At 43.0% G+C, this 15,967-nt stretch overlaps 7 protein-coding genes across 7 annotated transcripts; 2 read left to right on the top strand and 5 right to left on the bottom strand.

The window, feature by feature from the left end:
* The first annotated feature begins 93 nt into the window (after nt 1-93).
* On the top strand, nt 94-1,607 carry K450DRAFT_242415 (uncharacterized protein). Its single transcript, XM_051589249.1, has 6 exons — nt 94-135; nt 203-301; nt 474-926; nt 1,020-1,108; nt 1,234-1,249; nt 1,328-1,607. The coding sequence occupies exons 2-4, from the start codon at nt 220-222 to the stop codon at nt 1,106-1,108; spliced, it is 624 nt and encodes a 207-aa protein (XP_051444265.1). The 5' UTR covers nt 94-135; nt 203-219; the 3' UTR covers nt 1,234-1,249; nt 1,328-1,607.
* A 322-nt stretch (nt 1,608-1,929) lies between these two features.
* On the bottom strand, nt 1,930-3,532 carry K450DRAFT_242419 (uncharacterized protein). The gene has a single exon (XM_051589250.1). It carries the CDS (start codon nt 3,503-3,505, stop codon nt 2,102-2,104), a length of 1,404 nt encoding a protein of 467 aa, XP_051444266.1. The 5' UTR covers nt 3,506-3,532; the 3' UTR covers nt 1,930-2,101.
* A 110-nt stretch (nt 3,533-3,642) lies between these two features.
* K450DRAFT_242420 (uncharacterized protein) lies at nt 3,643-5,368 on the bottom strand. Its single transcript, XM_051589251.1, has 3 exons — nt 5,016-5,368; nt 3,935-4,935; nt 3,643-3,865 (listed from the first exon to the last, which is right to left on the bottom strand). Exons 1-3 carry the CDS (start codon nt 5,063-5,065, stop codon nt 3,768-3,770), a joined length of 1,149 nt encoding a protein of 382 aa, XP_051444267.1. The 5' UTR covers nt 5,066-5,368; the 3' UTR covers nt 3,643-3,767.
* Nucleotides 5,369-6,234: 866 nt separating this feature from the next.
* K450DRAFT_242424 (uncharacterized protein) lies at nt 6,235-6,869 on the bottom strand. Its single transcript, XM_051589252.1, has 2 exons — nt 6,666-6,869; nt 6,235-6,531 (listed from the first exon to the last, which is right to left on the bottom strand). Exons 1-2 carry the CDS (start codon nt 6,774-6,776, stop codon nt 6,271-6,273), a joined length of 372 nt encoding a protein of 123 aa, XP_051444268.1. The 5' UTR covers nt 6,777-6,869; the 3' UTR covers nt 6,235-6,270.
* Nucleotides 6,741-9,324, bottom strand: K450DRAFT_242429 (uncharacterized protein). The gene is made up of 10 exons (XM_051589253.1): nt 8,884-9,324; nt 8,654-8,819; nt 8,448-8,565; nt 8,238-8,384; nt 7,969-8,161; nt 7,720-7,902; nt 7,567-7,657; nt 7,290-7,499; nt 7,069-7,216; nt 6,741-6,983 (listed from the first exon to the last, which is right to left on the bottom strand). Exons 1-10 carry the CDS (start codon nt 9,209-9,211, stop codon nt 6,963-6,965), a joined length of 1,605 nt encoding a protein of 534 aa, XP_051444269.1. The 5' UTR covers nt 9,212-9,324; the 3' UTR covers nt 6,741-6,962.
* K450DRAFT_242435 (uncharacterized protein) lies at nt 9,259-11,478 on the bottom strand. The gene is made up of 6 exons (XM_051589254.1): nt 11,350-11,478; nt 11,228-11,271; nt 11,097-11,156; nt 10,861-11,028; nt 10,733-10,795; nt 9,259-10,511 (listed from the first exon to the last, which is right to left on the bottom strand). The coding sequence occupies exons 2-6, from the start codon at nt 11,265-11,267 to the stop codon at nt 9,439-9,441; spliced, it is 1,404 nt and encodes a 467-aa protein (XP_051444270.1). The 5' UTR covers nt 11,268-11,271; nt 11,350-11,478; the 3' UTR covers nt 9,259-9,438.
* On the top strand, nt 11,388-12,564 carry K450DRAFT_242440 (uncharacterized protein). Its single transcript, XM_051589255.1, has 5 exons — nt 11,388-11,512; nt 11,576-11,691; nt 11,754-11,815; nt 11,881-12,049; nt 12,124-12,564. Exons 1-5 carry the CDS (start codon nt 11,470-11,472, stop codon nt 12,454-12,456), a joined length of 723 nt encoding a protein of 240 aa, XP_051444271.1. The 5' UTR covers nt 11,388-11,469; the 3' UTR covers nt 12,457-12,564.
* Nucleotides 12,565-15,967: the final 3,403 nt, after the last annotated feature.

Consider the following 15,967-nt stretch of genomic DNA (forward strand, 5'->3'; position numbering starts at 1 on the left):
GTCGGAATTACGGGCGCACAAAGCGTATGGAGTCCAATATAAGCCTGCTCTTGTCTGACCTCTCTACAAAAAAATCCTCTTTCACCTTCTTAATGGATGACCACCAATGGGATCCATCTTATATCCAGCCTTCCAGTAAGTCGATCGCACGTCCATCCGTCAGCAATTCGTACCTAGAGTACCAACACCATGTTTGAAACAGATTATCAAGGATACACCATGAGGAGTCATCCACAGCATCCATATGTACCATCGCATTTTGATATGGAAGAGATGCATCGTCAGCAACATAGTTATCAAGGTAAAATTAAGATGATGGTGTTCAATGCTTTTTTTTTGACTGTCTGGCGGGTTAACGCGGCTAGCCAGCCAGCCAGTGGCAGCGCCCAGATTTCGGAATTTGGTTATTAATTTTTTTTCTTGCCCATCCACAATCATTTTTTCCTCTCTTTTGCTTTGGAACACGTTATCAGGTCCCACACCTGTGATGCTATCATCACCTTATTCTAAGAACGCTCAATTTGCTTCAGGACAACCACTAGATTCTACCATAATGTCTTCATCATCCGCCCCCAGTCAAGGATCCGCGGGTTCTTCTTCGATACAGGGCAGCACGAAGCGTGGCTCTGCGCATAGAGCGAACTCCAGTCCATATCGTCAACCTCCAAGTAGAGCAGCAAGGAAACAGCAACAACAAAGGAGTGAAAGCGATGATACAGATCAGTCACAGACACCGGCAAAACCTCGAACAGGTCGAAGCAAGAAGCCTGCTCATGAGCTGTTGACCGAAGCAGAAAAGAAGGCTAATCACATTGCCTCAGAGCAGAAGAGGCGTCAGAATATCAGGGTCGGCTTTGATCAGCTTGTTGAAATTGTTCCCACTTTGAGTCAAAGCCATCGCAGTGAAGCCATCATTCTACAGAAATGTAAGACTTTCATTTTGCTTGCAATCATGCCTTGCATGCCATGCCGAATACATCAGACCCCCCACTGATAACCTTTTCCTATCCTGCCTCTAGCTGTTGATCACATACATCGATTAGTCGCCACTAAGAATGAACTGAAGGACCGTGTTCGTGAACTGCAGTCGGTGTTAGGTGAACTGTAAGTCAGCTTCAGTTGATGCATCATGATGTGTGGGAAACTGCCTTTCGCTTTTCTAGTTCTGTGGTAACTCATCACACCCTTTTTTTTCTTTTTTCTTTCTATTCTCTTGCATTACGTTGCGTATAGCCCTCCGGAAGACGATGTAAGTAAAAGATCATCATTTTTTGAAGAAAGACATGTGTTTTATATCATCTCGTTCTAATCGTTTTTCTTTTGCCAGTCCTCTGAAGATGAAATCAACTATTCATACTAGGCCGCTCCTTACCACAGCTACTGCCATATCCTGCTTTTGAAACATATTCAATTCGTCCATCCTTCCCCCAAATCAACCATCTCCGTTCACGCTCTCCAATTTGCACGCTACAGAAGCTCTCATTCCCCCCACTCACACCTCATATACTTGTATATTGCTTCTTATCAACCCCACTGTAAGATACTTTCATGCGATAGAACTATCTGACGACATAAAATCTACGATTTGTTTTCGTTTTCAACTCAATGGCCGTCGGAGTGAATGTTTTGTGAGATGAGCTCTGCAGATTCTTGCCAATTAGGGGATTTCTCCGACAGAGGTCTCCCGTGTTCGTACATGGAAAAGAAAAGACGTATTTGACTAAGGGAGTATACAGTAGAAGATTGCTATAGAGCTGAGTAGTCAGCATGTTTCTTCAAGACCACTGCAAAGGTGCATTACCGGCTACACCAAGAAATTAGGTTCTGTGGGTATTGGTTGGTACATAAGGGTTTACGGCATGGCGCGCACTGCTGCATACACCTACACATATCTATCAGAGCAAACGCCATTCACTAGACCATCTGCCCTTTGATTAGTTTCAAAAAGGATATCATGCTGCATGCCTTGAATGACATTGTCAAAGCATGTAATATTTTTTTTTAATGCAGATGGTGTTAAGAGGCAAGTAAAAAGCCATTTTGTATCAATTTTACAAAGAAGGACTGAGAGAGGAGGATATCATGGTTATAGTACACAATTTTAAACACCATCCGATAAGAAACGTGTCATGGCTAATTGGCGGTTCTTGACATAACCTGAGAACGTACTTTTGGGAGTTCCAACAAAGTCGTTACCAGCACTGGCAATGGAAGCGTCAACCAATGGAATCAGTAATGAACTGATGTCGGTGCGGTTATCGCGTGGCGACTTGACGTTGATGGAGGGGATGATATCCGGAAAGTCAGAGAGAGTGAAAGCACAGACAAATTGATCAAACAAGGCCCGCATATTGGGATCTTCACGAGGGTGATGTGAGTCAGTTGCCATAAACAGCGTAGTGACTTTTCCACGTTGAAGCTGTAATTGGACGCATCGCTCAAGCAAAGTGGCAATAGACGAAGTCGATCTAGCAAGTTGAAGTTTTCGAAGTTCTTGCCAGGTGACACTGTCGGTTGTGTCGTTCTCCATATCAACTGCATCACTCAACTTGCTGACGATCTGGTCAATGGTGTCTACAATGTGTTCCTTGAACATGCCATCGCCGGATCGAATGTGTGCGCTAATGTACCGGCGCTCTCCACCCAACTGCGCTATCACTTTGTCAGCTCGTGAGTCCACCACCGGGTGTGTTATCTTAATGGACTGTTGCAAGTACTTCTTTGTCTCAGTATTTTCTGAATCCAATGCAAGCCGGTTGGATCCAAACAGAGAGTTGAATATTATCAACTTTTCCGATCGGCGCTGAAGCTCGATGAGGTCAAGTCGTCGTTCAAAGTTCTGCAACGGCTGATTGTCGTGCTCGGAATAGTATATGCGATAGGAATATCTTTGATAATCTGGGATCTCATACACCAGGGTTCGATTTGTTTCGTCATACGGGATGTTGAGGGGGGTTCCTTGGAAATAGGAATGGTGCATGTTGTTTCTCATTGAATAACGAACCCCAATATTCGTTAGCGGGCTGAGATCAAACGCATCATCGAAGCTAATAGGAATATATTTGCGGTAGTCAAAACATTCAGATGGCAAGTGGACGCGTTGGCCGAGTTCCTTCTCCATTTTACGATGGGCTGTGACTAGTTCTGGACAGGCATCTAGCTTATGCGGTAAATCGGAACTGTCCTTCCAAAAGGTTGCTGTGGCGATATTGGCTTCGGGTATGATGAGCGTTCTATTAAGTGATTTGGCTATCAAAGCTGCGTTGATAAGTGAGAGTCGTTGGTTGTGTAGGCCAGAATGTGGATAGAAAGTCATGAACTTCTCTTCATCCTTGGCAGGTATATTGTGATCGTCATAGACAACACTACCACCTTTCACCAGGTCTTTCTCAAGGCCAGCTTGTTTGGGAAGGGTGGGGTTACTGATGATACTTAACGAGATGAAAAGAGTACAAGCAGCTATTGTGGTGAAGAGCATCCACCGCTTGCACAGCTGAGGCGGCATTCTGTCTAGAGGAGTACAGAAAGAAAGGGAAAGGAATGGGAAATTTTTTTAATTGCGAGAAAAAGTCGTAATATTACCTAAATCTGTTAATTGTGTGATGTGTCACATTCGATTTAGGCTCAGAACCACCTGGGACCTTGTTCGCCGGGAATACATGAAGCATATTGATAATATATTTATTGCTCAAGCACTTTTCTAAAGTCATTATATACTTCGACCATCTCTCCAAACACATGCTCTCTAGAAATAAGCTTGGTCTATTTTATGCTTGGTGTTGCCCTTCGAATTCCTTCATATATGCAACCAGCGCATCAACACCATCTTCGCCCATGGCATTGTAGATAGAAGCCCGAATGCCACCTGTTGGTATCACCATTATTAGGATTTCTGAGTATAATCCACGTTCCATCATTCTTTTTTTGTACTTACCAACAGATCTATGTCCCTTGAGTTGAACCATGTTTCGTGCTTCAGCACCCTTCAAAAACTCGGCTTCCAAAGTCTCTGGGTAAATTCGGAAAGGGATGTTCATTCTGCTACGAGCTTCGGTGGCTACGGGAGCCTTGTATATCTTGCTGTTATCAATGACTTGATAAACCTTTCGTGCCTTTCGATCGTTGGCTTCGGTATAGGCTTCGACACCTCCCTTCTCCAGCATATGCTTGAACACAAGTCCTGACATGTAAATGGCAAAAGTGGGCGGTGTGTTATAGAGTGAGTCATTGTCGGCTAAAGTCTTGAAGTCCAGCAATTGAGGAGTCACCAAACCGGAAGCTGGGATTTCAGCAGCTGACTTGAGAGGGGTAAGAAGATCCTTGCGGATAATGACAATTGTAACACCAGAAGGACCAATGTTCTTTTGAGCGCCAGCATAGATGACACCAAACTTGGAAACATCGAAAGGACGAGAGAGGATGTTGGAGGACATGTCAGCGACCAAAGGCACGGAAGAATCAACATCAGGGATGGAGTTGAACTCGACGCCATGGACAGTTTCGTTGTCACAGTAGTAAACGTAGGCTGCGTCAGAGCCACTCAACTTCCACTCTGATTGTGGTGGCACAGAGGTGTAAGCACCCGTGGACTTCTTGGTGTTGAAGACAATGTTGACATTGGCACCCAAACGCTTGGCTTCCTCAGAAGCCTTTTGCGACCAAGAACCAGACACACAGTAATCGACAGGAGCATCAGGCTTGCCCTTAGCAGCCAACAAGTTATAAACTATGGCAGAGAATTGCGTGGTGCCTCCTCCTTGCATGAACAAAATTTCATAGTTATCAGGAATATTCAGCAATTTGGTGAGGTTTTGCTTTGCGTCGGCCAAAATTTTGCCAAAGGTCTTTCCTCTATGGGACAACTCCATAACAGACATTCCAGTGTTATCATAGTTGAGAAGTTCTGACTGAGCTGTTTGAAGGACTTCGATAGGGCTAAGGTAGGAATGAAAGAGCAATTGTCTTGTCAAGCAGGGAGCAACGGGTTGCAATGGGTTGAAAGATGGAATACATACATCTTGGCTGGACCGGCGCCAAAGTTCAAAACTTGATCGTGTGTAGGCATGGTTGAATAGAGGTGAGTTTACAAATACCGTTGGAGGCTGCAGATTGATTTTGAAGTTTTGTGACGGTTGATCTGGATCTGGTTTGGAAAAATCTCGAGTCGAAAGTTTTATGAAGGCAGGTTTCGTTTGGCCCTTCCTTTTTCTTTTATACCACGGGATACAATTGGCTAGGGTCAGTCAGGAACATGATTTGAGGGCAAAGTGAAATATACCATAGTCTATGACTGTATGAGAGTCATGTTGGTACAACAATGATGAGACTTGACTCTCCGCATAAGCCCTCATTACCGCCTATGCGACTCTCAACTGTCAGTCACAGAATGGTCAGATCAATATTATATAACTGAGCATTCTTTCCACCTCATAGAAAAATGAATGGCAGCGCTAATCCATAGTATGTCTAACGACGCTGGTATATTCATTACTTTTAATGGCATGCTGCGTTGCAATAAGCTGTCGTCATTTTTCACACAAAGTAAGGTGAGGAGATGTAAAGCAAAAAGAAAGTGACAGGACTAAATTAACTCTTATAAATGACACGATGGCTGTCCCGAATAAGTACTATCTATATCCGAAAGAGCATCATCCGATACTTGAGAATCAAGGCCAGGGAAAGAAACATAGTTTCGAGCAAAGTCTGAGTCAGTGGCATCTAACACAGGCGTCCTGGAGCGCTCACTGGTCGCTGAGGTGGGGGAAATTACCCGAACAAAGTCAATCATCATATTGGAGATGGCGGTCAGTGTTCGCAGAGGTGATAGGTATCGAGTTTGTTGCTTTGAATTTGGAAACATGGTAGTAAGGAGCGACGATGATTAGATAGGGTGTTTCGACTGGAATGGGTGGGTGAAGGATTGTGAAGGATTGACTTGAGGAAGGGAGGGATGAACGAATTGAATAGCCGGCGCTTTTGTATTATCTCCCATGACAACAGGTCAAAAAATAAATGGTCCGGTTCCTGATCAAAAGTGAAGTATTGCTGGAATGTCCTCTACTGATATGGGAAGGTTGAAAATAACGTCAACGAGAACAAAAGCATATTTCCCTTATTGAATATTCTTGTTCACGCAGAGCCAAGACAAAAGGGAGATAATTATACAAAAAAAAAACAAAAACGTGCTTTATTACTCTAGAGCAGCATGCAACAGAACGGACGGCCTCCCTTCCACTGCATATTTTCTTCAATTAAAACAGAAAAATCAATTTACATCCTTCCTTCGTAGAACTTGTCCAAGAAAGCAGTTGGGACAGGGGCGGCTTCTTCCTTGGCAAAGTAGCGCATGACGTGAGTTTCCTGCTTCCACAGGTTCAAAGTTTCCTGGTATTCGGTCTGTCCCTTGAACAGGAGAATGTCGCGAACGGAAAGGTCTTCTACGTAACGGTTCTTTTCAAATTCTTCGCGGATCTTAGCACGGACTGCCGATGATGGAATGTTGAGTTGATAAAGCGTCATGATCTCAGGAACCTATGGGAAGAAAAACGTCGAGGAGAATAAGAATTGGGCTCAAACGTGAGGTATGTGGTTGGGTGGGAAGTCTGTCTAGATGCAGTTTTTCATGGTGTTGCATTTATCCCAGATGTTGCCAATGCGTTACTTACAGATTTTTGCCATTGTCTGTAAAGAGACAATGCTCGAGATGTTGCTTCTGCTGGAGACTTTGACTTTGCTGTGGTGACGGCCAAGTGGGCAACGGCGTATGGCATGGACATGGTGCAATAAAAGGACAGCCAAATGTTCAACCTGCAAACAGCGCTGTGGGTGGTGTTTTTGACCAGCAAGCTCAAAGAGTGTGACGTCAAAAAATTTTTGTTCTGTGCTTGTCATAATTTGCAGGCTTATTTTATCTATGAGAGGCTATTCTTACAATATACACACTATATTATTTTCTGTCTTATTTATGAACCAAATGTAAGGATCTGCATTTAATTAAAATGACGTTAATAAATTGCTACGGCTGTGGAGACGCTCATGGTCTTGGAACATATTTCACCAAATCCTTACCTGAGTGACTACCCCCGCAGCAACGGTTTCACCGCCTTTTCGAAGCATTACTCGTCCAAGGTCCTTGTTATCCTTGAAAGTTTCGAGTGGTATTGGCCTATTATCTAGCTTGATCCTTACTGTCGCCGTTGAACCTTTGGAAAGATGCCTAGAAAGATGGTTCGTTAGATATGGCACCGATGACGAGAAACAGGGAGGGAGTGAAAAACATTGAATCTCACCTAGGATTTTTCTTAATTATCTCTCCAGTTGCCTTATCAATGGTCGCTATCAACTTCACAATCGATGCAGGTTCATTCAAGCTCTGGTGATGGAGAATGATAGGGAAACCTGACGTTATTGGCACCTTGATATCAAACACCACCAGTTGAGCAATGAAGGTCGATGTAACAGGTACTGGATGGGCTGGAGTACATAGTACGGTGCCGGAACTAAAAGGATAGAATGAGTACCCAAAGCGCTGAAAGAGTAGGATCATGTAACAGCATCACAACATACCTTAGTTGCATAATATCAAGACCAGTTAAAGTCATAAGGCAAGAATCGCCTGCCGCACCCCAAGTTGCTGTATCATCATTAACCTGCATGGCTGGAGAATTGAGTAGTTAGTTGCCTGCAGCAGATATAAAAGTAGTACCAATGAAACCTTACTTTTTATCACACCAATTTCTCCACCTGGAATAGCCACAACTTGCTCTCCAACTTGAACATGCCCAGCGTCAATTCTACCAGCCACGGACACACCACTAGAGCTTCCGATACCGCCTTTGAAAAAGTCTGACACGGCCATTCTGAAGGGCTTGTCAAGGAGTCGAACAGGCGGCTCAAATTGGTCTACAACGGATGAACATTAATAAGCCTTTTCCCCTATAAATTTGCTCTCAGTGCAGCCAGACTTACCAACACGCTCAACCAAGGTTTGGCCCTTGTACCAATCGTACAGCGGACATCCTTCTGTTTTCTTTACCAAGTTCTCGCCTGTTAGACCACTGACGGGCACAAAATGAAGTTTGCTCTTGCGGAAGCCAGCTTGAATAAGGAAAGTTCCAAGTTTTGCAGTAATCTCATCAAATCGAGGTTTCGACCATTCCATCTGTATTATGCCACATTATGATTAGCACCAAATGTCATGACTATACCATGGATACGCATTGAACAACATTACTTACAGCATCAAGTTTGTTCACTGCCACAATCATTTGTTGAACACCAAGACTTCTAACAAGTAGAGCGTGTTCCTTTGTTTGTCCATTGGCATCAAAGCCGGCCTCAAATTCACCAGTCGTTGCGTCGATAACCAGAATGGCCACATCAGCCTGTTGACTGAAGGTTAGCGTCTTATACCTGCAAAATTTCGAATGTATTGGAAAGCCACATACCTGGGCGGCGCCGGAAATCATATTGGGAATAAAATCTCTGTGTCCCGGTGCATCCAACAATGTGAACTGTTTACTTGTGGTTTCAAAACTGTTTGTAGCAATATCCATAGTGATGCCACTTTTTTTTTTTTTTTTTAAGAAAAAAAAAAGATTGCTAAGTTACTGTAGCTTTCAATTAGCATTCAACACAAAGGTCATTCGCTTACCGAATACGCTCTTCACCGGTTTCATCAAGAACCCATGCATACGCAAAGGAAGATTTGCCAATTTTTTGCGCTTCACGTTCGTATTTTCGTATGGTTTTCTCGCTAACTTGACCCAAAGCGTAAAGGAAGTGGCCCATCAAGGTTGATTTTCCAGCGTCAACATGGCCTGTAGGTACATATGTGAGTAATGCAAGATCCACTTTAAACTGATTTATCGCCAACGCCCATACCTATCACAACCATGTTCAATTTGGCCTTGTCTGATGTACGTTTTGCGTATTCCGCTTCAACATCAACCCGTTTCGATGGGGGGATTTTGGCTAATGGTGTAACTTTAGGTGACGATGGCTGCGAACTCACAGGCGTTGATGCGATAGACGACACCTTCTTTGGCTTTGCTGTAGCGATCTTTAGTTTCTTTTCTCCCAGATTCAAAGCCGCCATATCAAAGTCCATTTGATTATCATCGTCATCCTCCAAGAACTCTACATCTTCATCTGTGGACTTGCCTTGTCCACTGGTCACCTTTGCATGCTGCTGGGATGGTTGTTTGCTCATAGATGTTGATTGTGCGGCTTTAGAGGCAGACTTGGTCTGATTGGCTGTATATGCGGAAGAGAGGAAATGTTTTATTAGTAACCAGCAGCAGTTGCCAAATGAAGGTGAAGTAAAAAATGTTGAGATAGAAGGATTGGTAAAGCAGAGGGGGAAAAGGTGGGAATATGTGAGAGGGAATAGGCTGGTAAAGAGCAATTTTCAAATGTGTGGAAATTAAGCTGAATAGCCTAAGTGGATCCCTTGGTGAGTACTCCTTTTCGTCGAGATTGTGCGTTGCGAACTGTGTCATCCGGGCTCGGTGCATCAAACTTGAAGGCTCTCACATTTTTGCTGGATGGCATGATGTTCTGGTAAATGGTTGCGTTCAACGACTTCGATGCCGTCGAGATATTTAATTGAGACATTTCCAGTCTCTCAAAATTAGACTTCAACGGAGTAAAGAGAAATTCGGCCACTGAAGAGGGTGGTGCACATAATGGATGGTCAAGGTAACCAAAAGTCAATTTTTCTTTGTTGTCTTTTGGAATCTCATTTGACGTTTGAACAGGGTTCGGGGAGCGATGGAACTGCTTGTCATTTTCCGCCATGGTTGATGGTATATTTTTATCCTCAGCACTGATATTACTTGATCGCTGTGGTGTTGTTGCAGTCGGAGGTGGCTTTTCTATGCCATGATCAGTGGTTTCGGATGATGGTAAGGCACTGGCTGCTGAAAATGATGGGCTTTTTCGAGATGTGGCCAAGGCAGCTAAACCTTTCATGGCAGGCTTAGTTTGGTGCTTCAGAGCCAGTTTCGCCAGTGCACTTGTAGAGCTAGCTACATCAGCATCATTGGAGACTTTTGGTAAAATGCTTTTTGATTCTTGGCCACCGCCAGCTTGAGAGCGGGATGCTAATCGCTGAAGTGATGATGACCCACTTTTCGCTTTAGACTGCTGGGCAAGCGCCGACAATGCACTTGGTCGTGCACCAGGCCGTGTGTTCGCCAACGAAGATAGCTTTCCTGGAGTACTTGAATTTTCTCCAGTCTTCAAATTTGTCCCTTCAGCCGCCACGCTTGTCTTTGAGGGTGATAAACTATCTGCTTTCTGGCTAGCCATTTTCATTCTCAGATTCGACAAGCTTGATCCGGTCCCCCGTGTTTGCCGCATCCGCGTGGAAGTTTGTCCATTGTTACTGAGTAATGATACAGGTCGATCAGTGGGTGGTGTTATGGGTCGGCCATTGCATTTTTGGTTGTCTGGTAAGGCAGTAAGAGCCGCCAATCGTCGTCGTCGTATCATTCGGTTGATATCACCATCTACAATGTTTGCGGTGAGAGGACGTTGACATAGGTGAGGAAAACACGCTGAGGTTTTTGTGCATTATATGTTGAACTATCTTATGAAAGCTGTTTCGAATATTTCACACTAATCACACCAGTCGTATAACTGGCAGAATGATGCCAGAGAAAGGGAAGTAGGGAATGGTAGGGGGAGGGACTAAAAAGAAAGACAGTGTAAAAGAAACCATTGTGCATACCTTTTGATGCTGCGGCTTTCGATGCTTCTTTAGCCTGCGCGCTCTTTTGCTTTGCAATTGTATCTAGAACATATCGATCTGTAAGCCGATTTATGCAAATAAAAAACAAGACCAACAACCCAGTATACCTAGTAAGAAGTTCACAGATTCTTCCTGGTCAAAATAATAGTACCATAGTGTCTCTTGAATGGTTTGTAGGGATATCGATGTGTCGTCGCCGATGACACTATAAATATGGGCCACACCTTCATCCATGGCAGTACGGTCTTCCTCAGACATTTCACTGAGATCCATCCCTGCCGAAATCGTCTGGATTAGCAAAAGCTAACCTCTGATTTTCGCTACTGCGAATGACGTTACTTACCACCACCCTCGGCCTGATCGTATACTTCCTCGTCAGAATAGTCGTCTTCGGCGAGAACATCTGTGTAGCGACAACCATTAGACATCTTGAGTGAAAGCAACGTGTACATTGTGCTGAGTGCAAACCCTTACCATCTATGTCTAGATTTCTAACATTACGATGTCTTGACATTTTTCTATTACAAGTAAAAACAAGAGTTGATACCGAAATTGATCGATTACGCTTTCGTGTTTGACTGACTGCGGAGTTTTACTCTTTTTTTTTGGCTGTACGTTCTCACTTCAAATGCTTGCGGAAGATTGCGTAAGACGTGGAGTGTCGCTAGTTATATAAACGCCCTACATCGTTTCGGATTCACTCAATCGCATTTGCAATGTCTGAAGCTGGAAAGAAAGCTTTGATTCTAGGAGCTACTGGTATGCTCCTTCACTAGTATATAGTTTGTTCTAAATGACATATTTACAATTTTCTGCGAACAGGCGCTGTGGGAAAAACTCTACTCCGTGAAGTGTTATTAGCGGACACCTACAAGAGCGTCACCACCATTGGAAGACGCGAAGTCAAGCTGGACGATTCGATACCGCAAAGTAAGCTGGTATGTCCGCTATGTTGATCTGGAAAATGATGCCCAAACCATCATTAAGTTTTCCTTATTAGGTTCAGAAAACTGTCGACTTTGACAACTTGGAAGCCAGTCGCAAAGAAATGAAAGGATACGAGTAAGTTTAAATAGATGGTTACGCTCACACGATAAACCATTGAAAAAGTGTCCAACTCGTCCTAGGGACGTGTTCTGCTGCCTTGGCACCACAAGGGCTGATGCTGGTAGTGCTGAAGCCTTCAAAAAGATTGATCACGACTACGTTGTTAATTCTGCCAAGATCATTGCCGAAGAAAATCCTGGAACAGACGGTGGTCTCAGCCCAGTTCACTTTTTGTACTGTTCATCTGGTGTAAGTTTTGCAGGGTCATTTTCATCAACCTTGTCTCCACCCGACTCTCATCAATCTTTTCTCATAATGCATAGGCTGCGAATAAGAACTCGCCTTTCCTTTACCTTCAATCAAAGGGCCAGACAGAAGAAGATCTTATAAATGTAGGATTCAAGCGAGTATCTATCTTTCGACCTGGTTACCTGCAGATTGAGGAAAAGCGTCCTCAAGCACGCATTGCTGACAGCATTCTCAGTAAATTTATGGGCTTTACTAGAGCCGTCGGCTGGCGTTTGGATGTACCCGTAGCTGTTGTTGGTAGAGCTATGTTACATGCCGCTACTCATCCTGTCGACGCTACGGGCAAGTTAGGCAAAACTTCCTCACAATTTATTGAGAATCCGGAGATTGAAGTAACTGGTGCTTAATTCGTTGTTCTACCATCTACTTGCCAATCCAAATTTTTATATATATGAATATAATGTAAATCTTTAGGTAACACGTTGTTATAAAATTTGAATGACTTTTTGCGAACGAGAGGAGTTTCAGATTCGTTGATTGTAGAAGTCATACAGGGCTTAGATAGAATGATAGGAGGTATGCGGATCATTTAAGTTAGCTGTTCATGATTGGGTGCCAGTGTGATGGTCAGCATATGAGATACCATGCTATTATCACTGCTTGTAACTGGTGAGCACCTGCGAACCGAAAGACAGCTTAATCTCCGCATAATGCTTTGGCCACCGGTTGAATATGTCACGGCACCATGTTTTAAGCTTTTTGTTACCAAGGAAATGTGCCTATATTATTCAAGACTTTGGTTTCATGCTTTATTGAATAAAATTGCAACTGCTGAATTTGGTGTCATCTCTTTATGCAATTTACAGCGTATGGCTCCTTCGCTCCTTTTTGAAGCCGTCATTTGTAATGGGCTTCAAATCGGGACTGACAAGTGCAACTTTCTCAGTCACAATGAAAATCCCTACATTCACAGACAAACAGCCGACAGAAAGACCATGTTCGAAGGCAAAGGTATGAATAGGAGTATCAAATGCTTCATCTGCATAATGTCTAGAAGAAGGTTTTAGATAACTTAAATAAGTTACCTTTCTCTTCTATAGATTCTACCGCAGGAGATAGTACAGGAATACAATATAAAATAACAAAATTTTGACATCTAAAAAACTGGCAATTTCGCAAGCGTCCAATGTGTTAGGCCATACAATCATGCGGAATATATTCTTCTCAGTATAATTTTTTTATATTTTTGTATTTTGCTTTCTTAGTTCGCGGATTTCCTGTCCTGTACTCTTTTCGCATTTTCACATATTGGTTTGTCACAGGATGACGAATCCAATATCGCCTGTCAGTACGTCTGGCAGTATTGTCGCTTCCTCGATCACCACTGGCGACAACCTTCCGTTCGCAACGTCTCACATCAGGAACAGCACCTCAGAGGAAGTTATCCTGCATACGGAACATTCTGCCATATCGATTGATGAGTTTTCGCGCATGGCAATTGATGAGCACAAAGCTACGTTCAATAGTCTTAATACATCTGAAACAACCTCGCCTACAGAAGATCGTTCGCTAGATAATGGCAGGCTTGAATTGGTAAGTTCTGGTCTCATTGCACCATTATCTCTAGTTGCGATATAAACACGACTAAAGATATCGCAGCAAAGCATGGAGACAACGAATTACTGTACCATACCTGGAAGGGAAGCTTTCTCACGGCCACCTTCTCTGAATGAATATTCCACTTCATATATTTCAGCTTTTTCTGAAGACTTGTCTAACAAAGACATTGATCAGTCGGATAAAAAAGAGAATGAATCGATTGTTTTGATAGTGTCAAGAAGCAGTCTCGAGCAACCTCCAAGTACTCCTTCACTTACATACTCCTTTGATAAAGCGCTTCCGGAGATTGTGGAGATTGAACCTAAGAAGATACAAGTGGATTCAACAGAGGCAAGAAAGTCTATGAGAGGACGTCATGCCTTACTCGAGCTCATGGAAACAGAAAGGGCGTTTGTGAAGGATTTGCGGATATTGGTGAAGGTACAATGAGGGAGGATACCATAAATGGACACCACCTGAGAACACGTTTGGCTAACTTTCCATGTCTGTAGACCTGTCTTGAACCACTAGAAGAGATTTCATGGATACCCACTGAGCATAAAAAGCTGCTGATCAGAAACGGTCAAGCCATCCTTGAATTTCAAACGGAGTTTTTGGATGCTCTGGAAGAAGCGTATACCACCAAACCTTTTACCCATGATAAAGAGACATATGGAGGCGATTTGAGAGCAATTGCCCGATGCTTTTCTCAACTTGTGAGTGTTCTTGAAAATTTCCTGCATCGGTTTGCTCTGACTAACATCGGCTATCATTAAGGGAAAAGGATTTTCGGTGTACACAGACTATTGTATACAACATGACAGTGCTATGAAGTTATATAAAGAATACTTCTCTCGGATCGAGTTCATATCTTACCTTAGGAAATGTTCTTCTGAAAAAAGTGAGGAAAAAGCAAATTCAAGACTTCAGTTTGATGATTATTTGATCAAGGTAATTTATGGTTAATGTAACTTTGGCAGTTGTCAGCTTTGTAGAGCAAAAAAGGATATATAATCTAGTCCATTCTGATTCTAACCGTTACCAACGCAGCCTGTACAGAGAATTTGTCGCTATCAACTTTTACTGAAGGAGATCAACAAATTCACTGCGAAAGGGAGTGTAGAAGATGAAGAGTTGGTGAAAGCGATCAAGACAATGGACGGAGTGGTTGGAAACATTAATCAAGAAAAGGAAAAGCAGGATGTAGCTGCCAAGACCGACCTTTTCATATCGAGGCTCGAGGACCATTGGGTATGATATTAGTATTTTCGCATTGGACAATATATATCTCTTCTAACAAAAAATTGTTATAGAAATTGAACAAGCGTTTTGTTCGACCCCTTGGCTCCTTCATGATATCGGGAGCTTTGGAAATGATGTATTTGACTGAGGGTTCTAAAGTCAAATACCTTGGTTGCGCAGTATTCAACACCTACATGATTATTATACGAACGAAAAAGCTGAATCAGTACGAACCCAAATATTGGTTTCCGTTACGTCTTTTTGAATTGACTGATTTGGAGGAAGGTCAAGGTAAAATAATCAAAAATTAAAATGTGTTCGAAAAAATATATTGCAGGTGTCCTCACTCATATCTTTGTCCCTTAGGAAACCTTATGTATGCATGGATACTCCACTACGATAGACATTGGTTTGAATTCTCGGCAACGTGTCAAAAAGAAAAAACAGTTTGGTTGAAGGCAATTCGCGAAGCAATCGATCACTCAAGAGCACAGCATGACGCTCGCATCGCACAGAGTAATGAAAATGGTGGGACAGCAGAAGAGCTTTTGGTATCGTCTCTGGAAGACTCAGTTCCATCAACTCCAAAGCTCAGATCAGCAACGTCATTTGCCAGCCTTTCGGATTCTACCATTCCAGATACATTGCTGGCTGATGTCTCTGCTTCTCTCAAATCACCTGTTTATCACCCCGACTCGAACAAAGGCCATCATTACTCACCCTCATACACTGAAGTCGAGCCTTCAACGTCATCTTCAACAGAAACAAGCAGACTATCTCAATATAGCGTTGAACAAAGTCCTTCATCTAGCCGCCTCTTGAATCGATATTCCCATTCAGCATTAGATCAAATATACAGTCGTGATCAGAGATATAGCTACCACACCTCAATACCCCCACAGCTTCTACACAATACATCGCACTCACAGTCAATCTACAGTCATCGACACACAAGCTCAATTGATTTAAAGGATTTATTCCAGCCCTCTGGCGTCAAAGAGAAAATGCACCAATTTAAAAGTAGCCATTTTCATGCACAAAGAATGACCGTCGATCAAAAATTGCAGGATGTCAGTA

The sequence above is a fragment of the Umbelopsis ramanniana genome, assembly GCF_025399195.1.
Source record: "Umbelopsis ramanniana AG unplaced genomic scaffold K450scaffold_30, whole genome shotgun sequence".
Lineage (NCBI taxonomy): Eukaryota > Fungi > Mucoromycota > Umbelopsidomycetes > Umbelopsidales > Umbelopsidaceae > Umbelopsis > Umbelopsis ramanniana.